This window comes from Nanorana parkeri, unplaced genomic scaffold (genome assembly GCF_000935625.1).
Source record: "Nanorana parkeri isolate BGI_ZX_2015 unplaced genomic scaffold, ASM93562v1 scaffold522, whole genome shotgun sequence".
In the NCBI taxonomy this organism is placed as follows: domain Eukaryota; kingdom Metazoa; phylum Chordata; class Amphibia; order Anura; family Dicroglossidae; genus Nanorana; species Nanorana parkeri.
Window position 1 is genome coordinate 398,954 of NW_017306790.1, and position 25,542 is coordinate 424,495.

At 42.6% G+C, this 25,542-nt stretch overlaps 1 protein-coding gene across 1 annotated transcript in view; it reads left to right on the top strand.

Moving 5' to 3' along the window:
- Positions 1-262: 262 nt before the first annotated feature.
- RBPJ (recombination signal binding protein for immunoglobulin kappa J region) overlaps positions 263-25,542 on the top strand; it is a 39,619-nt gene continuing 14,339 nt past the window's right edge. The window contains exons 1-2 of the mRNA XM_018561408.1: positions 263-296; positions 13,052-13,147. Of these exons, the coding sequence (XP_018416910.1) occupies positions 13,059-13,147 (89 nt within the window). The 5' untranslated portion in view covers positions 263-296; positions 13,052-13,058. The remainder of the gene's footprint in view (positions 297-13,051; positions 13,148-25,542) is intronic.

A 25,542-nucleotide genomic window follows, 5' to 3' on the forward strand; every position in this document is an offset into this window, starting at 1 on the left:
TAAGGAATGTAGTAGCACGTACTGTCTGAATTCATAATTTCATCCTCTACACTAAACTGACATCTGGTTGCCACAGGATAGTCAGCTCCATACGTAATTTTGTTTCATACAAGATTCAGGTACTGTAGAACTCAACAGCAGTTTTTCCATTTTCTCATAGATTTTAGTTTACTGTTGTGTGTGTCAAGCTGTGCAGAATGATTAGGTGGTGTTCACTTTCTCACCTTTTGATGGATGTTTTTTCTGTTTGTTTGCAGGAAGTTTGGGGAGCGGCCTCAACCCAAACGTCTCACAAGGTAAGGCACATTGAATCGGTTTCCTATTTGCCCAGTGACAAACACTGAAGTTTAAAAAACAAAAATAATGACTCTCTTGGCACCTTGATAACCTCACAAGTGGTGAGGGTGAAGGATGAGTGTGCATGTGAATTTTCAGGCTTGGCTTTTCACACCTCACTTCACTCTACAGTGAGACTATCCCACCCATGGTGTTCTGCTCCATAGTTCTTGTTCTGAAATAGGAAGCCAGGCAAACAAAATGTGTGAACTAAATCAGACCACAATGAAGTGGTATTTCTGCAGCTTATTACAGATAGTTAAATGTAGGGTTCTCCCGATACCACTTTTACAAATACAAGTACTGTCCCTCCTGTACTTGTTGATACCAATTACCGATACTTTTTCTTAAAGGGACATGTGACATTTTTTCTAAAACAATACAGACTAATGATTTTAGGGCAGTTTCTCACCAGTGCTGCGTGCATTGGAGGCGACAGGTTCTCTGTAAGGTGACATTAGGGGTCTTTTAGACCTCTAGTGTCACCTTTCTACTTCACTGGATTCACTGAATGTAAATACAGCAGGCAGTGGCTGAGAGCAATAGCCAGCCTGCTGTTTGATATTTTAAATTGCAATAGCCAATAGCAGGCTGGCTATTGTACCCGCCCACTGCCTGCTGTCAGCAAAGGAAGGAACTGAAGACAAAGTTCTCAATCGGGTCCTCTCTGCTGATTGACAGCAGGCAATGGGCAGGTACAATAGCCAGCCTGCTATTGGCTATTGCAATTTAAGATATCCAATAGCTGGCTATTGTTACAAGTGTCAATTCCTTTTCCACTTGATGAAACTGTTTGCTTTTGGTGATGTATCTCAGTGACAGATGTCGGTTCTCCTTATGTGATAAATTTATCAAATCTGCACTTATGGGTGGAAATGTAGTGTAATCCTGTGGACCTTGAGGTCAAGAATGATTAGAGTAATGAGTGTGCAGCGCTTAGCGCTGCACACTCATTACTGTAAAGGTGCTCCTTATGTGTTTAATAATAATGCCCTCACCAGACGTACGCAGACGTTTTCCCTCTCAGTGAAAGAAGGCAATGTCCGTTCTGTCTGTAGGCAAGATTTACAGCTTCTCTCCTCTTCTCCCCCGTGAGCACACTGAACGGACATTCTTTTCTTTCAATGAGAGTGAAAACTGCTGTGTACGTCGGGTGACTGCATTACACATAAGGAGCACGGACATCTCACACTTTGTGACACCGTATATTACCAAAAGTAAAAAGTTTTACCAAGTTGAAAAGGAGGGGACACGAGGAACAGCAGCAGCTAAGGTACATGGGGCAGGGGGGCAGCAGGGGATTTCACAGCCATAGTCTCTTCTCCCATCTCATGCTGGCTACAGCGGTCTGCGAAAGGGACACAGAACTCTGCAGCCAGCACCAGCAGGGAGAATAGACTGTCCACACATAACACTTACCGCCGGCCATGCTGTCACACTTCCATCCGGAGAGGTCAGAGCGGAGAGGGAGCCTGCGTTTGGTGGAGAGGTATTCCGGGGGAGGGGCTATGCGGGTCAATGGCCGAAGCTAGTTAAACATTTTTTTAAGGGCCGGTATCTGATCTATGCATCGGGGCATTTTCAGGAGTATAAGTAAATGCCCTGAAAATGCCCTGTATCGGCCCCGATACTGGTACTAGCATCGGTATCGGGACAACCCTAGTTAAATGTGTGTAAATATGGAAGATAATGCACCCCTACAGTTGTTTCATGGTATTGGGCGTAGGCGAGCTGTTTTATGACCACAGAACAGCTCTGACATCTTTTGGTTACTGAACTCAAACTCTGAAATCAATTATACGAGGGCAGGTAATAACACATGGATATAGTAAGGAATACAGTATGTGCTTGTGAACTTTTGTCTCTCCTTAAAACACAGATCTGCAAGTAATGGTATTCAGGCTGGATTAGATTTACTTTAGGCAGAACAATGAGAGTATATACATCATTCATACTGCATATCACAGTACTTGGCATTGAGTCATCTGGTGTGGACACAGGCTTTGCTGTTGCTGCTACGCCTGGACAGTATTTCTGCTCTCGTCTGCCCTTTTTGATGGAGAGCTCCACTTCAACAAAAAAATATTTAAACACAAACCATTTTGCCACTTTTTAGTTTGTAATTAAAAAAGATCTTTGCATTTTAGTCTGCATAAGCTTTTTTTTTTTTTACGGTAACTGGTGAACATATCTAGCCTCCACACATCATCTAAGCATCAATGGAGACTTGGCTGTTATGCAGTTTATCCAGGCCCACATGCATCCTTGGCATTGACAGTCAATTTCTTTTTTAAATTCTTTATTTCAACTTGTTTTATGTATACAAGTTAAAAAACGACATATAATCAATATAGACCTTAACATAATACCAATAGAGTATAAGCCAGAAGAGAAAGAAGAAAGAGGACCATATACAAATGAGCAGTTATTCAGACCCTTGACTGGAGTAGGGCACATACATCTCAACAAGTGCTAGGCGTATCAGACACACATGTAGAGCGCCAAATGGTGTATAACGGGTTCGTGATGAATGAACCCAAGCCCTCGCAATCAGAATCTTTGTCAGGGATCGGCGATCTAATGTAAGACGCGACCGCTCTCCAGCAGTCATCTCCCATGTGCTCCACGGATGAAGGTAAAAGGTAGAGAGGAATCCAAGATGAGTAGGAAGAGAGAGGAAGGAGGACAGTAGATTTTAAGTTATTAATGCAATGGTTGTGCACTATATCTAACTCTTGTCTGCCATCTTGATGTCGACACAAACTTTGCTCTTATGACTATTTCACCTGGCCAGTATACCCAAACCCTACCTGCCATCTTGCCATGAAAACAGGGTTTAATGTTAATGCTGTATTTCCTATGTAGCGTAACCATTCCTTGATTGCCGTCTTTGCACGGGCACTGGTATTTCGGTTGCTGCAGCATCTTGTAGTGATTAATCGCACATGGTTGAAGAGCTGTGTAATCATGCAAGATTGATCGCTACTACATGCTACTTGTATACCATTCTTCATAATGAATAGTTGTTTTTCATCTGTTTAGCAATGAGGTGCCACTGCTAGCGATTTTTATTTAAATTTTTTTAAACTTTGACTTTTGGATATACAAGATAAAACCATAATACAGGAACAAATCAGAACAAAAAGGCAGGATAAAATCCACTATTAACATGGTATTATGTTTGACAACATAAAGATGCATAGGACGCAAGAAACGGAAAAATAGGAAAAATATAAAACATAAAAATAAAAGGTCAGATTAACTTGCGTGCATGGGTCAGGTGACAAATATAACAATGAGGTGGGAGAATACACAACCATTCTTAAGTGTAACTATGTTCCCAACCTAGAAACAAGCTCAAAAGGGAGGGAAGAAAGAAGAGAAAAAGGAAAAAAATACAGTGCAAAGACTGGGAAACAGCAGCAGATATGAGAGAGAGAGCTCAAACCACTCTCAGAAGAATGCCAATCCAAGAACCGAGACATTCTATATGAATAGACTCTGGCAGATACTAATGAACCATATTCCTGAGAGTAGATGAATTCAAGCCAGTAAATTCAGGTTTTCCAAACGTTTTCCTCAGTGTGGTGAAAAGCAGCCGTTAATTTCTCAATGACACGGAGGCCGTCAACTTTCTGAAGCCAAAGTCCAAGAGTAGGGAGATGAGAGCATTTCCAAAAGGGGGATGCAAGCTCTAGCGGCATTAACAAGGTGGAGCAAAAGGGATCAACGGTAGGGGGTCTCGGAGAGCGGAGACAAATGAAGCAGTAGAGCTGCAGGATTATCCACTAATGAGATCCCCGTAAGTTGGCAAATAATGCGTAGGACTGCATCCCAAAAATCTCTTCATTCGGGGGCAGGACCAGAAAATATGGAGGATCGTGCGGCTTCTAAGCCGCACTCCAGCAAATTGGAGAGGGTTGAGGGAACATCTTATTGAGTGTAACAGGATCATAGTACCATCTGGTAAGAATCTTGTATCCAGTTTCCTGAATTGCACTGGCAACAGAAGCTTTATGTGCAAAATTAAGAATATAATCCCTTTGATCCTGTGTAAAGGGGTTTCCCAAATCTCTCTCCCATTTAATCAGAAACCTAGGGGGCGAAGCAGTAGCGGGATGCAGAAGAAGAGTATGGGCCTTAGACAGGCCATGGGCGACACTCACTGGACAAACAAATCTCCTCGCAGGCAGACAAGTCTGATCTCAGCGTAGTGGCACCTATAAGACAAGTCAGCAAGTGGCAGAATTGCATTGCCTGCCACCGCAGTAAAGAAGGGGGAACCATGACAGCTAAATCCATAAAAGGCGGTAACCCACTGGGAGACCAACATTGAGCCACCCCAAATTTGTTGTCAGAGTAAAAACGTGGGAAGGATCTAACATCTAAGCCGGGTAAAAACTCTGGATTTCCAACAACTGGAGTCATAGTGGAAAGAGAGGCGCCCGTAGACTGCTAGCGATTTTAGGAACACATTTGAACTACCAAAACCAACTATAAACTCCTGTATAGGTCAAGTCTAATGTGGTGCACTCTTTCCTAAAATAAATATCCAAATTTTACTTTAGTGCAGTCTGTGAAAAAGCAGTGAACCACACAACCGGAAAATGAAATTGCTAGGGTCATTTTGTACAACAATTAGATACAGAACAGTTACAGGATCCCACTGCAAGGACCCAATGATTGAATTTTTTCAGTCTTTGAATTAAATGAATAATTCAAGTTCTGTATTGCCAGATTCTCAATTATCTGGCAAGCTGTGAATAAAGGTCACTGCATTCGTTTGAAAAGCTCTGCCCCCTCTGTAATTCACTCCATTCTCCCTGTCCCTACAGTTGAAAGGTTTCAGGGTTTTAACTCCAGCTTTTTTTCATGGCCCCAAACCAAAAGTGGGTATGTGCCCCATCTTGGATCTGCAGGCTCTAAATATCTTTATCGGGCCTGAAAAGTCTGCATGGATTCCGCCAGGTCTGTTATAGCTTTGCATGTCTCTAACTTTCCAGCTCATCAACGCTGTCCCTGTTTTGCTGTAGGCCTCCAGTACTACTTATTGGCCTGTCTGCCACACACAGAGTGCTCCTCATGGTTACGGGCTCCTTGTTCTAGCCTTGCTAGTATCGATGCTACTATAAAGTCATTTTTTTTAGGTATGCTGTGTGAATGGAAATACAAAATAAACATATAGTAGGGGGTTTCTCAAATTTGGTTGCAAAGGTTTAAAAACCGACATAAAGGAAGAAATCCTCCAACAGCCACCAGTCCTGGCCTTCAGACAACCTAACCTTGCACATGAAAAAAATCAGCACTAGACTTTCACTGCTAGATAATCTAAACCCTGCAAACTGTGTGGTCACATTACATCAACAAGTGTTGCATATATTTAACAAGGACCTTTTAAAATTTGATTCATTTCCATACAACATAATAAATGCAGCCAGGAAAACATTTCACTGCACAGTACAGTAAGTGCCAACAATAATTAATCTGTATATACACATATATACAATCTGCATGTATGCACAATAACTAGAACCAAGGAGGATAAAACTGGCCATAAACCTATAGACTTTTTTTTTTTTCTCAGCCTACGGGCTGAATGAAATAAATCCAACAGACTCCTCTATCCACGCTATAAAGCATGGCTGGGGGAGTCTCCCACTGTGGCTATTGTATTTTAACAGTAGGCCCTGCGAGCTGTCAAAATATATGAAGAGTGCCTCCCTGTGATTGGATGCAGGTGCTGTGTAGCCATCACTTTTTCAATATTTGTTTTTATTGTTGCATTCTGTATTTGGTTGCCATGTCCTCCTTGTCGGGTGGGAGGCAAACAAGCCCACCCACTCAGCAAATTTCAACCAGTTAATCAAGAACAAGCTATCATTTCTTCCAAACCAAACCACTCTTCAGAGGGCATAGACATTTAAGTTTATAACTAATGAAAAATTAGTCTTTTACATTGTGCTGCAATCAATACTGCTTCGCTATAACTATTATAGGGATGGCAGTAAAAGAGTTTAAGACATTACCCGCACCCCACCCCAAAAATGTGTTTCACTTCTCTATCAGAAGTAATAACAAAGGTATTGCTGAAATAATAGGCCCCTGGATGAAATGTGAAGATGGCTCTGGAGCTTAACTAGTTAAAGCTGTTTTAGTTTTTTATGTGGGATATGCTGTAAAACTTCTCCTCTTGCTTTTAGAAGCCTTCTATTTTAGTATAAAGGAAATCTAGAGGCATCTGCAAAGCGGTGGCATATACACAAAGAATTACTTCCCATAATGACATGTGTGTTTTGTTGTTGCTTTGTGTATTTGGTTGCCATTTCCTATTTAGGTTGTTGTGTAACTTCTGCTTGGGTTCAGCAGTGCACTGGGCACAGTATCATATAAAGCAAATCAAGACTTTTTTTGTTCCCTTATAGTGTGATCAGTTAGTGATTGATGGTTCCTGAGTTGATTATGTTGATTGGAGGTGCAGATAGAAATTTGATAAGTCTCTAATTCCATTTTTGGGCGTAATGGGCAACAATCTAATGTAATATTGCCATCCTGATTGTGGCAGATGACCGTTCCTAGGATGCAAAGTGGTTGGGCGTGTTAGTTTGTGCTCGTCCATTAGTTAATACCTGGACCTTTTCTTCTCCTTATACAAGTTGGTGAAAAATTTAGCAGGTTGAAGCAGCTAAGCACCTCTAAGGTCCCATTCACACTTTTGCGATGTGTTAACTCACAGACGGTGACACGTCTTAAGCCATGGATTACCTTGCTTTAAAAGAGAATTATGAGGCGAGTGATTTTCACTCAGCCTCATGATCTGAGCTGGCCTGTGACAATGAAACTGTCACAGGTGGGTTAAGTAGATCGGGAAGTGAGCGAACACGTACCGTTGCTCGCTCTGGTCTCGATCTATGCGCGCAGAAAGCCTACCTGCAGGGGTACATATAGGCAGAGCCAGCGGTCACGCAGCTGGGTGGATCCAGACAGAACTGTCTGAATCCTCCCGTTACCCAAACTAAGCTTTGGGTGACGGGAGGACGCTAGTTTGTGTCCTCCCGTTACCCTTAGGAGAACTATGGGGAAAAGCCCTGACCCCATAGTTCTCCCTTAAAAGCAAACCTATTAATTTGAAAGGACTGTCTAAACACAACAGAATACACCAAAAAAGCTTATTTCAAGCAGCACACCACATTGCACATCCGATGACAAGGTGTGTTGTGTTGCACAAATCTGGAAATCTAGACATGGGTAGATCAGGTCTCAATCAATTTTACTGATGTCTATTGTAATCTTAAAGTGCAACTGTGCTCCGGTTATGGACTTTCAAGGATTTGCATATTCCTCACAAGTAGTGAATGAGGTTTTAAAACACGGGGTCTCTGACCTTTTATAGTTCCTAGCACTCTGGGTACGTTCATCCTCAATGTTCACTTCAGAAACACTACCTGTCCTCCCAGAGCTTCCGCTCTGTAATTGGAGATTAGATTAGAAGACTGCCAGGTCCTTGATGGGAGGTGGAATCACAGTCAGATGTGCTGGATTTGGCAACAATGTCAGAGAGTCTATTTTGAGTGCCTGCAGCTACAGAGGTTAGTGCTTGTTAACACTGTATACTAATGTAGACACATTTTTCGGTCAATTACTGCTAAGTGAAACAATGCTTCATTCCTCCTGAAAAGTGATGGATTTTAAAGCAACTGTCTCATACATATTTTTGGTATGTCATAGAGTAAAGCAAAGAGTGTGTAAAAAAAAAAAGATTTTTTTTGGTTATTCTGCAAAGATATTCTTAAAGAGGGGGGGCGTGGCCGCGATGTGAGCCTGAGTGCACGTGTCCTGTGAAGCTCCGTTGCCTCCGCTCGTGACATCCTGTTCTTCTCCTGCCTACCGCTCTATCTGGCAGCACCTGACCCTCTCTCCTGTGCGGGACTTACCGGGGAGCAGATCTATGTCCGCCAAGTCCCGCAGACGTGCCGCTTCACAAAGGAAATCCACCCAGAACGCAAAGGGTAAGGGGAAGGCCGGCGCCATCTTGGATTCCCCTGTGCTCGTTCCTGGGCCTCTCCTGCCGCTGCTGGACATGGAGGGAGCCGGCGTGGAGGGGGTGAGTGGTGAGCAGTCCCGGATCTCTAACTCGGGGGGCACGAGGTCGCAATCCCCAGGAGGAGTGGGGACCGCCGCGATCCTGGCAGCAATAGAGGGGTGCCAGGTTACCCTTACAGCCAAAATTGACCACCTGGCAGCAGAATGCACTCTAATCCGCCATGACCTAGATAAAATCCGCACGCGTCTCACTACTGCCGAGGCGAGGGTATCGCATGTGGAGGATGAAGTGCAGGGACATAGCGCCACGCTTACGGATTTGCAACATACCGCGCGGGCACTGGCTGCAAAAGTGGATGATGCTGAAAACCGCATGCGGCGGAATAATGTGCGCATTGTGGGGATCCCAGAGGGCAAAGAGGGTACAGATGCGGTTCAGTTTGCTGAACACCTGTTCAAGCGTGTTCTGGCCATGGACACATTGCCCCCTACGTTTCTGGTGGAGCGGGCGCATAGGGTGCCCACGGGCAGAGCCCCGCCAGGGGCCCCCCCGCGTCCCTTCTTGGCCCGTCTCCTGAATTACAGAGACCGAGACAGGATCCTGGCTGCAGCTCGTAGGTCCCCTGAAAGATATTCTTAAAGAGCACGGACAGATTTGTTGGTACCCCTAGAAAAGGTAATAAATGCAACATAGTGAGATTTCATAATTTTTTGAATTGGAGTCACATGCGTCTTTTCACTATAGTATCACATTTCATCTTGTAATCATTCAGGCAGGTGCAGAAGTTTCATTAAGATCTACATAAATTGCCATGATTGCCTCTAAGGCAGGGGTCTCAAAGTACTGGCCCACGGGCAAGTTGCTGCCTTGGAACCAGTACTCTGTGGCTCGCTGCCAGCTGACAAATCAGGTACGTGGTCACGGACCGCGTACCCGACTTGCGAGATGCAGACCATAGAGCTGCTCCTGTCACTGCCGGCATTCAGATCCTTTCGGCCAGCGTCTTCACTAAACAACGGCCGAAAGGATGGATTAGTAAGGTCTGCACTAGACCTTACTAATCACCACTGGATCACCAGGGATCGTGCCTCAGCTCCTTCTCCCTACAGAAACATATGCAGGTGATGGGGCTCTTTTTGTAGGTGGACGAGGAAGTGTATTATTGTGGGGGTCGGGGAATGGGGGGAGTGTATTATTATAGATATGTATTTATGTACGTATTAGGCCCCATTCACACCTGTAAGTTTAGGTGGAATTAGGGATTCCTGAGTCAGGAGTTTGCAGTTTCCTGCAGCAGGAATCCCTAATTTTGCATTTACAAGTGGCAGCTGTGACCCATTCAAGTTAATGATCAGGTGACAACCGCTGCATGTAAACGCCTGCACACCGCATGTAATGGTATGTGAAATGATTACATGAGGTTAGGAAACGATCACTATCCCTGGATGCATCGATTAATGCATCTAGGCATAGTGCTCGATTCCTTACCTCATGTAATCCTATTACTGGCGGTGTGCAGGCGTTTACATACAGCGGCTGTCACCTGATCATTAACTTGAATGGGTGACAGCTGCCACTTGTAAATGCCACATTAGGGTTGCGTATTTCTATGTGTATATTTCTGGTTAAGTGTGAGTGAATGTGTAAATATGTTGGCCCTCTATGATTGATTAAAATCAAAACCCGTAGGGAAAACCATACACATGTATACATACCGATACGACACACGCAGAAACATTAACACACGTACCGACATCACTCACAGAAATCCTGACAATACACAAACCATCATAAAAAATTATACTGACATTGCATACAAAGAAACCATCACAAATACATACCGACATTAGAAACACACACAGACATTAACATTGGTATCACATATAGTTGCATTTTATTTTCTAAGTGTGAAATTCGAAAGCAGCCCCCATGGGAGAAATAAATTTGTCCAGTGGCCCCTGAGTAAACCGAGTTTGAGACCCCTGCTCTAGGGGCTTGTTCACACCATGTCTGGATCTAGGGCTGCAACAACTAATCGACATAATCGATTATAATCGATTATTGAACGTGTGTCTTCCTTATATTATAAAGCGCTGTGCAAACTGTTGGCACTATATAAATCCTGTATTATTATAATAATGTCCACACCAGAACAGTTTGTTCCCGGACCAAGAAAGTATCCCAATGTATCCCTATGGTAGCTCTTGTGTCTGTTTACACCAGCGCAGTCTGTTCCGGTCCAGACAAAAGCAATACTGTTTGCCTTATTGTCCCTGGTCTAGAATGCACTAGAACGCATGGAAATGCATAAAAACTTATGCAAACGCACTGGACTGCACCTGTAAACCCATTTTAAGCGAAAGAAAAAACAGCACCGCAACGCGGTAAAATGACAGTAATAACGCACTGCATTTGCAGATCTGCTCCAGACATGGTGTGAACATTGCCTAAAGGTTGCGCAACAACAGATTACGTTAATGGACCCATCATTTTTGTTCATGGTATTTTTATTTGTTTTATTATTTAACATTTTGTTAAATCAAAGACAGTCTGATTTTATTAAATGTGGATTAACCTATGTTAGATGGCAATTACTTTAGTCAGTTTCAAGTTATTTCAGAGAAAATTGTGTTTTAAAGAGTACACGAGACAAATAACACATTTCTGTAGCACATATGGAGCGTGCCCTGCCTATGAAGGTTTCTATGCGTCATGCTCCACAGCATCTTGCCAGCATGTGACTGGTTTGTCAGCACTATGGAATATGTTGGTGCTATAAAAATGAGCAAAACAATTACATAAAGCTAGTGTGACTGCTGTACTAGTTTTTGTTTTTGTTTTTTTATCTTCATAAATGTTTCAAGTAGATGTTAGGCTGGGTGATAGTGACAGCATATCACGTACATATGCAGTTTCATAGTCTAAGTTCTTAGCGTAAGTTTGACCAGTGCTGAGTCCCACATGTGGAGGATTGAGAACAGTAAACCAACTTCAGAGTTCAGAGCTGCCTTTTTTGCAACCCTTAGGGCCCATTCACACCAGTGCATTTAATTAATCACACGGTTTTGTGCAATTAACACATAGTAGTGAGCAACACACCTTACTGCGTTGCCATTCATTTGAATGGTACCTGAAACACACCTCTGGCTGCAATGCACTCGACCACACCACATGGGCGGTACCCCAATACCATGCGTTGCAGTGCAGCTAAAAAAGCAATGCATTCGTTGTATGGTAGCATGCGTTAATCACAGGGAACCGTGCAATGAATGTACTACACTGTGAATGGGCCCTCCAATCGGGGAGTGTGCAGTCAGTTGCCATCCAAGCAGGTTTAGTCTACACAGAGTTCCCCTCAGTTTTTTGGTAAGATACAAATCACTATATAGGAACGATTTCGTGAGTTTTTTTTTTTTTCTATAAACCTTTAGCAGTGTGCGCTTTTTTATTGTAGTTTGTTTAATTACTCAAATATAAATAAAAGCTGGAGCTGCTTGTCCAAATCAGGGGTTTGGGAAAGGTAGGGTTTATCCATCAGTTGAAAATTGTATGCATTAGTAAGACGTTGGGTCTGTCCAGGACTTGTGCATTCTACTGTAATGAATTTTTAGTGCCATCCTTTTATGTTCTCCTAGCTGAGGGTCACGGATGCATTGTACCATTGGGAAAGTAATGCCTTATCTGTGTTACAATAGTGCTCCTGTGTGTTATAATCACAGACTAGTCATTGCACACTCTGCAGATTTATCCACGTATGCCTCCCCACATTTAGGGCTTGTTCACACCAAATGCAGACCAGATCTGCACGAGTTTCTGCACACGCAGTGCAGTGTGTTTTGACGCGTTTTTGACGCGTTCAAGGCCCTTTTTGCAAAAACGTTTAAAATGAGCTTTCAGTGCGTTTGCATGCGTTCCAGAGCAGGTAAAATAGGGCTTGCTGCAGTTTTTTTACATGCTCTGTAACTGAACGCTGCGGTGTGAACTAGAGCCCAAAATACCATTGGAATACATTGGACGCAGTTTTGATCAGGTCTGTAACTGCTCTGCTCCTGGAACGCGCTTGGTGTGAACTAGCCCTTAGGAAATATCTTGTGCACACATCCTAAGTACGTCTGGTGGTGTTTTGATTGAATCACCCGCCTGCCTTCCAGGGAACATACTTTTTGGTTACCGGTGTTTATAATCTAGGCATCCAAGGTTGCTTCCAGAACGATGCTAATAACACTTCATATTGCTAATATTGTTAATCTGAATTTCTCGCTTTAGTCACTGTGAAATCTTGAAGTGGTTTTATTAGCAAGCTAAGTCAGAGTAATATAATCACCAGGTATTTTTGTGGTAGTTGATGTGAGAAGATCTTTGTACATGGTGAGAATCTTTGGAACCACAAAGCTGTTCAGAAGTAAAGCTGTGTGCACCCTAGTTAGACTCAGCTGCACAAGGTGGTGGTGGTGGAAACCACAGCAAAGCTCTGTAGATTGCATCTACTACCCCTTTACACAATGCTGTTTACTGCTGAACCACAGACAGCTATTACCTGCACATTCAGCGCGCCCTCTAGCAATCCGTTACACATTCTTTCTGTTAAATGTTGTTTTTTATTGTTGTCTTCCCCCTTTTTTCAGAAATGTATTGAGAAATCCTGGAAATGTATTCACATAATTTTTGTTTCAGGGAAGCAATGCGGAATTATTTAAAAGAGCGAGGCGATCAGACCGTACTTATCCTTCATGCTAAAGTTGCACAGAAATCCTATGGCAATGAAAAAAGGTGAGTCGTTTATTTGCTCCATGTTTGCATGTGAACTGAATTTTCTTTACATTTTCCTTCTGCAGTATATTTTGTTTTTCTCTTTTTTTATTTATTTTGTTCCCTTGCTTTTCACAAATGTGGCATTCTAGATCAGCCACTGTAGTGTAAAAACAAAAGATTAGAACACAAACACTTTTTTTTTCTGCCAGTCATGAACAGTGCAACTCGCAGCATCTTTAATAGAGAAACATACACACAGAGGCCCGGAATTCAGATTTTTAATGCGATTATACATCGGTAGAAATTAGTTTTTTATAAAACCGATGCAACTACTTAGTCTATGCCTGAGCTAGATATTAAGAAAAGCATTTAGTACATCTTGCAACACATGCACATTTCCCCAATGCCTTTTTACTGATATACTAATAGTGCTAGTACAGGAAAATACTCTACGATTAAGGCCAGGATTGGGTGAAACTCATTAGAGGGGCAGAGCTGATGCAGGACTTTGTGTAGCTGTGTGATTTCTAATAAAAGAAGTTTCCAGCAACATATGGAGTGCGACCAGATGTTGTGGTGTTTTGACAACAGAAAAATACCTGTCGATCTTGACAGAAATCCACCACAATTCTGCTGCTGCACTGTCAGCTATGCCCAAGTATTCATATCTGGACTACAGAACGCCTTTGTTTTTCAGTATGACAATAAGAGGTTGTGTTCTGTAGACCAGCAGGTGACACTGGTTCAGGGCTGACAGTGGTTTGGATTTTAGTGCTCCAAAGGCACTGGGTTGTCAGCTCAAACGGGAAGTTTTTTTGCCTATATCTACTAGCAAGCAGTAGATATAGGCAAAAAGTTTTAAAAAAACAAAAAAAAACCCCGCTTTAACAGCGGTTTACACTTAGCGTTTTCATCGCACGCTCCCGCCCAAAAATCCGAAACTGCTCGGGCGGCCGCAAAGCATCTTGGGGCGGGCGCATGCGCAGTTCGGATTTTCGTGTGGGAGACTAGCAGAGACGCAAGGTAAGTCTATGCACCCGCATGCAGACACCGCTGGATCGGAAGAGAGGAGTCAGCGCTGGATCGGAATGACGCCGCACCGCTGGAGGGACAGATGAATACATCAGGAAAGAAGAAGAAGATACTTTAGGGAAGCAGACATACATTTCTAACCTTGCATTTATGCCCCACTTAAAGGAGAACTATTAGGTGAGTGATTTTCACTCACCTCATAGTTCTAGCCGACCTGTGACAATGAGACTGTCACAGGTCGGCTCAGTAGATCGGGAGGTGAGCGAACACATACCGGCGTTCGCTCACCTCTCGATCCTGTCACAGCTCTCTGCCGTGACAGGGGAGGGGCTGGATTCCCCCCTCCCCGCTCCGATCCGCCAACGCTGACTGGCGGAACGGACGGGGGAGGGGGCAGGTACAGATGGCTCTGCCTCTAGACAGGCAGAGCCAGCTGTCAGTCACGCAGCTGGGCAAATCCCAGCACAATTGTCGGGATCTGCTTCAGCTGCGGCGTCTCAGTATACCGCGAGCAGCTGCTCGCGGTATACTGCGGCGTCTCAGTATACCCCGAGCTACAGCTCGCGGTATACTGAGCCTAGGGTGACGGGAGGACGCTGGTTTGTGTCCTCCCATTACCCTAAGGAGAACTATGGGGAAAAAACTTAACCCCATAGTTCTCCTTTAATGACTTTCGTTCAAGTCTGTTAGAGCTGCATGTGGTAGCCTTATGCCACATAATGTTTTGGGGAAATCTTTGTTAAAATGTCAGAATCAGAAAATGAAACTAAAGAAATGGATGATAGTCATCTTAATTAACAGTCAATCAAGTTTCAGAATGAATGTGCTTTGCAGGGAGTTTTATGTACTTATTACTTGATCTTTTTTTCCTTTGTAGGGCAAGTAAAGCTCTTTGTTTATCTCTAGTAGAAATTTAATTTTTATTTAGAAAAAATGGGACAAGTTTGCTGTCTTTTTTTTTTTTTTTGCAACCATCCTTTTTTTTAGCCTTACCTCATTGAGTGTTCTGTGCGTTTTTTATGTGGATGTAGTCACGCTCACCTTTTTAAAAGAGGACCTGTACTGTGGAAGCTGTGCTCAAAAAAGTCAAGCAGAGGGCAAATGGATAGTCTCCAGTATTGTCTGCATGCTCTTCAGCTCCTCTCGCCCATTACTGACTTATGCCTTGTTCTGCTCTGTGTTGCTGTTTGAAAGCTGCCATCTTTGTGTCAGAATTGCCCACTGATGACTGGAGGAGGAATATTCAAGAGGCAGCAGGAGAGGTGCAGCAATAACAGGTCCACAATATGGATGACACAGAAGCAGGAAGATCCTTGCACTGCAGCTCCTTAGGTACAGATTTCTCTCCAGTAAGCACAAGTAGCACTGTTCTACAAATCTCTAGCAGTAAGAGACCAGAGTGCCTTCAATGATCTCACACTGCACATATACATCTATAAGGCTTGATGTAGAGGAAGTGCACTGCTAGTTTTTCAGCTAAAACTTTAGGTAAGGTCACCTTTTGTAGGGTACTGCTTAGACACAATTAATATTTCTAGATATGTCATAACATAACAAATGTTCACTTTTTGAGTTCAGGTTCACTTTAATGCCGTACACTCTGACATGGCAGTGTGCAACTAAAAACTCAGGCAGCCAGAGAGCATCATATATGGGTGAGGCTTTTGCATGGCACAGCAATAGTTGGGCTCTTTTTTTGGCTCCACAGCAGAGTTTGAAAAAAAATATTGTCATGGTTACTCTCAGAACTGTTCCCAAGACACTTAAAAGAGAGTTGTCACCTTGCTCATGCAGGTCAAAGTGACCGTGTCTTTTGCAAAGATGACCCCCAAACCCACTTATACAGGTGAAACTCGAATAATTAGAATATCGTGCAAAGTTCATTTATTTCACTAATGCAACTTAAAAGGTGAAACTAATATATGAGATAGACTCATTACATGCAAAGCAAGATAATTCAAGCTGTGATTTGTCATAATTGTGATGATTATGGCTTACAGCTCATGAAAACCCCAAGAACCCCAAATCCACAACCTCAAAAAAGTAGATTATTACATGCAATCAATAAAACAAGGATTGTACATAGAACAATATCGGACCTCTGAAAAGTACAAGCATGCATATGTACTCAGTACTTGGTTTGGGCCCCTTTTGCAGCACTTACTGCAATTACTTTTGCACGATATTCTAATTATTCGAGTTTCACCTGTACTTGGCAGTGCTTCCTCCTTCCTCAGTCACAGTAGAAGGCACTATCTGGAGCATGTAACCTTCTCCCTTGTGACTGTGCTAGGGTTAGTGAATGGCTTCTGGGCCCAAGAGCTGTCACAGTGTAGGATGTTGCATGCGTGAATAAGTGTCATCACCACTCCTCCTGGTCGCTGACCGTTAATTTCAGTACTAGCTGTGATGGGGGAAAGGGCAGAAGAGAAGGATTGCAATCAAAGTATAATGGGCTATTCACCTGAATATTTGGCATGCAGATCTGACCAATTTCCAGGATTCAGGAGGACAGGAAGTCATGATTTATGAATTACATGATTGTTATGCAAAGTGGACAAATGCATATATTTGCTTGATTTGGAAATAAGTTTGCTCTTCCTTAATTACCGTACACACTCTGCTGAGATCTTATGTTACAACTGTCCCAGTCATCGTGCCATCACAGCTAAACTTTATAGCATGATTGGATCTTAAATAGAACTATGCTCTCCCTTAAGAAAATGTGCTGCAGGACCTAATTATATATGCATCTGCATTAATAGTTTTCCGTTACCGCTGCGAAGACCTACAAATGCCTGTTACACCTGCCAGTGATGTCCACCTAATGCAGCTTCTTGTGCTGAAGCAACAGTGCTGCACTGCTCCTGATTCCAGAGCAGCATTGTTACTCTTATGTAGGCTTTGCCTTCTCAAAGCTGCACTACAGTGGAATGAAAAAACATGTTGCAAAAGTCATGACTATCAGCATTGCCGCTGCTAATTCAAAAGCATGCAGCTTGCTAACCTCCTGTTACTTGAACTGGGATTTAAGTGCAAAAACTGGTAACCCGAAGTGTTAATCAGCGTGACGGTTTTCAGACTGTATTCACTGTAATTTAATGCAAGTAGGACTTCAGGATGGCAGAATGGCCTTCAAGATGGCTTAGCTGTGGAGGATTGGTGAACCTTTTTTCTTTTCTTTTTTTATGAACACATTAGTGCTCTGCACCGAACACTTCAAGGATGGCAGTTGTCCAATTCTGGTGGCCAGGATTGTATACAAATATATCTATATATTTTTTGGCAGCCGCTTATTTGACCTATCAACTGCAGTATGCGATCACATGTGGGCTTGACAGCCCCTTGAAATAGTAAGAAAAAAGTGAAATGAAAAAATTAAGGTAATGAAGTAAAGAAATATAATACTTAAAAATCAGGCCCCGGCTCATAGATAGGTAAACATGCATATGCCCAAGATGCTCATATGTACATAAACAGTTGCATAACACATATTGGGTATCTGTGCACGCTGGATTGAGGGGAATAATTCCAGGGTCATGATTTTTGAGCTGTAAAAGTTTTTAATGCGTCACTATGGACAGTATGGAGTATCATTTTTTTCATGCTTCACACTCAATTTTAGACTTGACATATTTTGTATCTATTTACTCAACAATCTCGGTCTTTTCCCAAAAATTCTTATTATGCTGTGTTTATGTGCACTACAATGAGTTTTGTGCTTTTTACTAAAAATAAAGGTTCTGCAAATAAAATTATGCAGCTGCCATTTTTTTATTCTATAGGTGCTCCAATCATTATAAAGGCTGATCAACACCTAAACACCCTTAGTCCTCCCCTCTACTTTCTGTATTTACAGCACTTTTTCTGTTGCTGAATCCCTCCTACTGTGAGCTGCAGTGTCTGGGAGGGGAGCGTGTGATACACAAATGAAGGAGCATTTGGCTCACTCAGGGAGGGTATATTAGGTTTTGTTTGTTGTTTGTTTAATGAGGCTTGTGCATTACATAGTAACTGGAATTGTACTTGTATAGAGTGTTATACTGAAGCTTTTAGTAGTACTGTGAAGGAAAACTTTAGTCAAGTCAGTAAATTACTGTTTCTGGTTTGTTTCGGTTTCATACGTGAGCTCCCAAAGTATCTGTACTGAAACTCTAGCACCTCTCGGTACCAGCTCTTTTGCGGATTACAATCATTGAATTTGAGTGGGTTTGCACATATCACACAGGATGTAATGGCTAAGGTTATCCTGAACTTCACGAGATACCCTAATGTTGCAAAAAAGGTGTTTTGGCATTATAGTAGGCTGTAATCTATTGTGAATCATCATTTGGGTGTTTTTGGGTTGGGTTTTTTTTCCAAGCTTCTCTTGGGGGGGGGGAATGGCGAGGGTAAATATTTTGTGACTTATTTTAGCTTCTTGTCTTTTTATTTAGCTCTTTATTGAATGATATAACACAAGTTATTTGAGATAGATGGACGGATAGATAGATGTGTGTGTAGACACACACACACACACACACACACACACCTTGAAAAATCCGCTCGTCTGTGAGGAGAAGACGGTGGAGCCCGAAGATAATTACAACGGCCGGCCGGGAGCTTTACATTCAATTGATCACTTGTATTAGCAACTGTCACTGCCGTTGTGCCCGATGCGGCCAGGACCAGCACTGCTCTGTGACAGGAGATCAAAAGGAGTTCAGTATACGAACTCCCTTGGATCTCCTCTCAGTCCCCGAATGCAGGAAGTGATGTATATTACATCACTTCCTGCATTCAGTGTCACTCTCCCAGCTACTGAAGCTGATGAAGCAGATCTCAGCTTCTCTGGGGATCCCTAGGTGACAGTAGGGGTCTTGGAGACCCCTGATGTCTCCATAAAGAGGACCTGTCATGTAAATTGGCTATCACAATACAAAAATTAAAAAAGAAATTTTTTTTTTAAGTCCCTGCCCCCCACATACACACGCAGATATGCGTCGGGTGCACCTACGTGCGAAAACGACGATTGCACCTATTGTGCATGTTACATATCGCCGCAAACGTCGGAGTGAGAGCCTATGTGCGAAAATGACAATTGCGCCCATTACGCCGCACGTTCCATATCGCTGCGAACGTCGCAGTGAGAGCAATAATTTTTGAGCCATTAATCACTTATAACACTAAACTGATTAGCAGTAAAAGCGTTTTAATCGTCGCCTATGGGCTTTTTTTGCGATTTTGCGGCGCACGCAATTTTAAGGCTTGACATGTTTGGTGTCTATTTACCCGACGTGACCCCGACTTTTATGTTTTACTAAAAATATGGGTAAGAATAAATGTTTTATAACATAACGTATGGAAACTTTGTTTTTTTTTTTTTTTACATTTATGCTACTTTTTTCATTATATAGTAAAAAAAAAATAACACCCCACCCCCCCAGTGGTGATTATATACCTCCAAAAGAAAGCTCTGTCCCCAACATTTTTTTACATAAATTGCAAGGCTATAGTCCGGTCATGCTATTGTTTCTGCCTTCAGATATCTATTACAATGTCTGTCATTTTTAGGTGATATAACCTGCTGTTACACCAGAGTCAACATGGAAACTTGGAGTTTATGAATCTAGCAGGAGCAAGTGTAGCTGTGAAATTATGAGTCTTGCTTTTGTGCCTTCAGAATGTTACCATTCTTTTACAGCCCCACATTCCTAGACTTCATTCTGCAGCGAAGTCTGCAATAATAATTTTTGTCCCCTCCTAAACTAATTGGACCATGCGATTTTTACTGGAAACCCGCAGCAGCGCAGGCACAGTGAAAAGCTTTATATAGAGAAATTCTAAAATGAAATAGTTTGTTTTGTTAGAAGGAATGTTTAATTCACATTACCTACGTTTGGATCTTGTTTTTTGTGCAAAGTATTTCTTAATGGTTTAACCCCAGGGGGACATATTTACTCATTCAACCTCTCCGCCTCTAAATTCCAGAGCTCTGTTTAAATGGTTCTTATTAAATGTGTTTTAGTGAGCTCAGCGGCCTCTGGAGCATTGTGTCTGCACTGTAAAAAGCTGAACGGTATCATCTCAATACTATAATTTTTTTTTTCTGCACAAGAATGTGAGCCATTTTTTCTGTTTTTGTTCAGTTATAGCTAATTAAGAAAACAGCCGATTATGAATACTATAGAGCAAAATATTGAATTAAAAATAACCTGTTGCCTGTAGTAATCACATTCTTTTATTATCTTTTTAAAGACGCCATTGATTGTTGCTGGCTGTAGTTTCATTGCCCATACTTAGTCAACGTGTGGCACTGCAGCTGTCAGACGTCAGTTCTATTGATCGAGAACTGAGTGATCGTAAACCGCTGATCACTCAATTCCCGATCTCCATTCTGCAGAGAGCAGTGGCTGTCAGTCACCACTCCCACAGGGATTGACCCCTCTACTCTGTGTTCCTCCATCACTCATTGGCAGGACAGACAGAGGAGGGAGCTAGAGAGGCAGAGCCAACTGTCAATCAGGCAGCGGGGGTGATCCCGACAATATTGTCAGGATCTTTCCCGATTTTAGCACAGCTTTTTACTGTCATTAGACCACTATATGCTGAGTTTTGTGTAGCAGTCCTCCTGGGACCCTAAAGAGAACTACAGACAAAAAAGGTTTGGCCATAGTTTTCTTTTAAAAAGCAAATTAGTTTGAAGCCAGTTTAGTTTTGACCTTTTTAAAAAAAATTTTGCTTATGTAAGTGAATACTCCCTGCTGATGGGTCACGTTGCTAGACAAATATTGATTTTACCCAGACGTTCTTGTTGTGGAGTGGCTTGCATTTATTTCCAGGCATTGCTTCAAGTCCATTTTGTACTCTGTGCTCCATTAAGGCCAATTGGTGCATTATGGACTGACCATAACCGCCTGCCATGTGCAGTCCCATAGGCCAGTGCAGTGCTTTCCAGCGGGGCAATGTTCCAGATTAGCAAAGGCCGGGTGATGCTTTTAAAGGCCAGTGGGCATGGCCCTACATTACAGGCCTGCAGTGCATAATGGATTCATTCTACACAGAGGTGTCTGACTTTTCCATACTGGTACTTAGTTGTCTTCTTCAGTTTAACACCACTATTATTCTTTACTTTCAGTTGTTAAATTAGCACCTTTGTACAGAAAACTATAACCTGTGCATAATGTTCCTACCACTGCAATGAAATAATGTACTTACACACTATATGAAGTCAGCTTAGATGGGTGCCATTTAATCTGCCATTGTATTAAAAAAAAAAATAAAGGAAATATGAAACTTCTTGTTGTAATTGTAAACAAGACAGATGCCCATACTGTCCTGTAGTTTCTGCTTTTGTTTTTTTTTTCTTCAGTTTTTCAGTGCTGTTGAAGGAAGTCTTTTGAGAAATATATAGGTATCAGTGATTATCTCCTGAATATTGGTGTTGATTGGCTGTCATTCTGATTTAGTGTAAAGTAAAAAGTGGTGGAAATGGACTTTAATTTATCATAACTACTATTTTGACCAGTGAGGGCTGAAAGGAACAATAACATGAAAAAATAGCTGAAAAATGGTTAATGACATTTCTTCTAGCTTTTGTGAATTGAACATGTAGACTCCCATTGCGCTTGTTTATGCTTTAATAACATTTATCTGACGCCCATTGATCTCTGACTGACGGCCTCAATCATTTGAAACTCCTGCACACACTCCTGAGAGATTCCATGCTATGTTACCACTGCTTTTTATGTGAGTCATTTTCGTTTAATAAATCATACTCTGTGTGGATGGTACGCACTATGGTGTTCGCTTTCTTTTTTTGGATTACACGATCCTGGTATTGACATCCTATACTAGTGGTCAGCAACCTGAATGTGGCTCTTTCATCCCTCTGCTGCGGCTCGCTGTCCAGGGGCGGAGCTGTCGCTGGGGCCTGAGGCTGTGGGGGGGCCCAGTGAGGTCCGGACCTGGGCACCCCCCCCCTGGTGGAATATGCGGCAGTGCAGGGTCCCAGAGCAAGGGGGCGGGTCCTGTGACTCGCCTCCTCTCCCAGCCGCATCCCTAGTAACAGGCGGCGGGAGAGGAGAAGTGCGTGTCACATGCCCCACCCCCAACAGTGCACACAATCTGGGTGGAATGCTGGCTGTGAGGCTTGGCAGTTGAGCCCGAATAAGGAGTGAGGGGGAGGAGCGGTTTAATGTAATCCTGCCCAGTTTTTTGGCGGTGGAATATGTGACCACCAATAGGTGGAGCATTCCAATGCTTTCTCAGCTGTTCCAGGGCAGATCGACATCGCAAATCGTATGTGCAGGAGAACCGATCTGCCCTGGAACAGCTGATCGGTCCTGAAATGTCACTTCTGTCCGACTTTGTGTGTGGTGTGGAATGTGAGATCGCACTGTGCAGAGTCCAGTGCGTTACTAAGCCCACATATACCTATATACATGCTATACATAGCATAAAGGTCAAAAACGATATATGCAGTGTTATCTTCATTTTAGATGTCAAAAGGGTTTTGTGGCTCCCGGTGTTTTCTTTTCTGTGGGAAACTGGTCCAAATGGCTCTTTGAGTGTTTAAGGTTGCTGACCCCTGTCCTATACTGAGGAGGCCTACAGATCGATAAAGATTGGAGGTCATTGTTTTCCTACTAAAGAAGTGATATACAGATCTGTCTGCTGGTCTGATTACACCATTGGAGGACATCTGTGAGCGATTGGAGCTGAGGGCCCCCTCCCCTGGATAAGAAGGGAATTGCCTGATTTGGCGATTTGTTGGGGTCTATCAATAAGGTGAGCACGTGGTACACTTGGTGAAGCAACAAGAAATATTCATCACTATTGCCATTATATGGACATTTTCAGAGTTCTGAAAATGTATAGACTTCACACCTGATCGATTTTTATTCACTGATATTTGTTTGAGTCATTGATTATTGTTTTTTTGTATTGTTCATTGTTGTAGCTCTGCACATTTACTATTCATTAAACACCAAAAACAGTTTTTCCTTATATTCAGCCATTGACTGATGAGCATGGTTGCTGGCATATAGTTGTCACTTAAACAAGTTGGCCATCTAGTGGGCAGTTGGGGTGTTTAAACTGTTTTTGGGCTCACTACTGGCAGGAGACGAATTTATAAGCTGTCAACCACAGAACTACTTACTTTGGCCAGATATGAGCCAGCTATGACTAGACAGTGTCTTCTACGGGAATGTATGTGCCGTGAATTTGAAACTAACAGCGCTTAAATTAAGCTTTGTGTTAATACAAGTGTTTAGAATTTTTTGTTTTGTTTTTTATCCACCTCCCGTCCACCGAACGTTGAAAGACGGCCAGACGGGAGTCTCCTGGCCTGGCCAGGAAGGGGGTCTAAACACCCCGGTCAGCAAGTGGTTAAGCAAAAATGAGCTTTGTTCATAAATGTAAGAAAGAACAATAAAATAATCAAATCTGCAGGTTTCATTTATCGCCCATCGTGCTCTTTTGTGTTGGGGAACCAGGCGAAATATACTTAAGAGCCAATCTAAATTTAAAAAGGGTTACAGGTTGAAACCAGTGTTTAATAAATGTTTGGGTTTTTTAGTGCATCTATTTGGAAGTGATAGTCAAAATCCATTCCTGGTTATTTTGGCATGAGGGCATAGACGTACATATATCAATATGACCATTCAGTTGATCTTTTATTGCATCTAAACTAATACAGTCCAATACAAATTGCAAGCCAAACACCCTCAGTTGGACCAGTTTTGACCTGGGAATAATTTTGTCGCTCTCTTCTGATTCCCCAAACAAATATCTCTGTGTTCCGGAGACCCCATCGTTATTCAGTCAGTTTTCATCGATCTTTTACATTTCTGACTGATTTATCTGTTGCAGATGCTTGATTTTTTTATCTGATGATGAATCCCTTGTTAAGGTCCCCACACACCTTGCGATAATCGTACAAAAATTGCAGGAAATCCCGCGATCGTACGATTATCGTAAGGTGTGTGGAAGCCGTGCGACCTCTACTACTGTAAGGTCGCATGGCTTTTAACTTACGAACATGTAACCCGCCGAGAATCGTACGATTTTCGGCGGGTGTGTAGCATGTTCGGCATTGCGGTCATCGGAAGCACGCCCCTCAGCAGGGCGGGCTTGCGACCATCGCAATTACGATCTGCCGATCCAAGACAAAAGTCTTGCGATGGTTGTAAGGTGTGTGCCCAGCATTAGCAATTGCTTGCTCTTCCCTTTTGATCTATTACAAATCACTGTATTGCTGTCACCCATCAGGATAACTTGTCAGTAGATACTGAGGCATTTTTTCGACCTTCTTGCAGTACATTAAAATGAAAGGGGTAATGAATATACACAGTTGTTAAGCGTCAGTATTGTATGCGACAGATAATATAAGCGAGCCATAGTGAGCAAGTTCAAAGTAGACATGTCATGAAGATACACAGGCTGCCATTGCTGATGATCTGAAATTGCCTAATGGTTTGGCTGTTGCTCTGACCTTCTGGGTTCAATGATTTGTATTACTGACCTAGGTCAATCAGGAAAGGCTTAGAAATATCAGAGCTCCCTCTTTGCATACATGTTCTGTCTTAGTGAAGCAAGAGGGTTGGCATGATAGCCTGGCAGCTAGCATTTTCAGAAGGAATGGGTATCTGTAGAAGCCTCCATGTTTCCCTAATGAAAGGTTTCCTTTAAAGCCAATGCGTTCACAGCCTGTTTACCTGGAAACTAGAACAGATTACTTTCTGAGAAGTAAAGGTAAGGGTGGAGCATGCCGCTCCACCCTTACCTTTACTTCTCAGAAAGTAAAGGTAAGGGTGGAGCATGCCCACCCCACCCAGGGTCATTTCAGTGCAGTTGCCAGCTATAACTTACATAAGTTTCCTGTAATGCAACAATATTCCCTTCAACTGCTTTTGAGCAGCTCTAACATGGCATTATGATTAATTTTATCCCCTCATCCTTACATTGAGTCCGAATTTTTATACATGACATACTAAGCAGTGCAGATGGAACGCATCCAGCAAGTCGGTATAGTCACCATGTTCTCGTAAGCAAAGTATTCAGTGTAATAGTTAATTCTCTAAACTCCTCTCCCCCTCCCACCCAACTTTGCACCCAAATGTTATGTCCCAGTAACTGCGTTTTATACAGTAGGTAAATTAGGTGTAAAGAAGTCGGATAACAAAATAGACTCACAAAGCTGAAAAACATAGCAAGATTACATGACACAGGCATTCTTCTTACTATTTAGATACACGTGAATTGGAGTTGACCTGTTAGTGTGAGACTCCATACCTGAAGTCACCACGTTGCTCTACAGCAATATCTAGTCATAATGTGAAAGCATGACATAGCAGTTGGCAGGCTTTAGGCACATTTTTCCCAGGTTTCTAAACTAT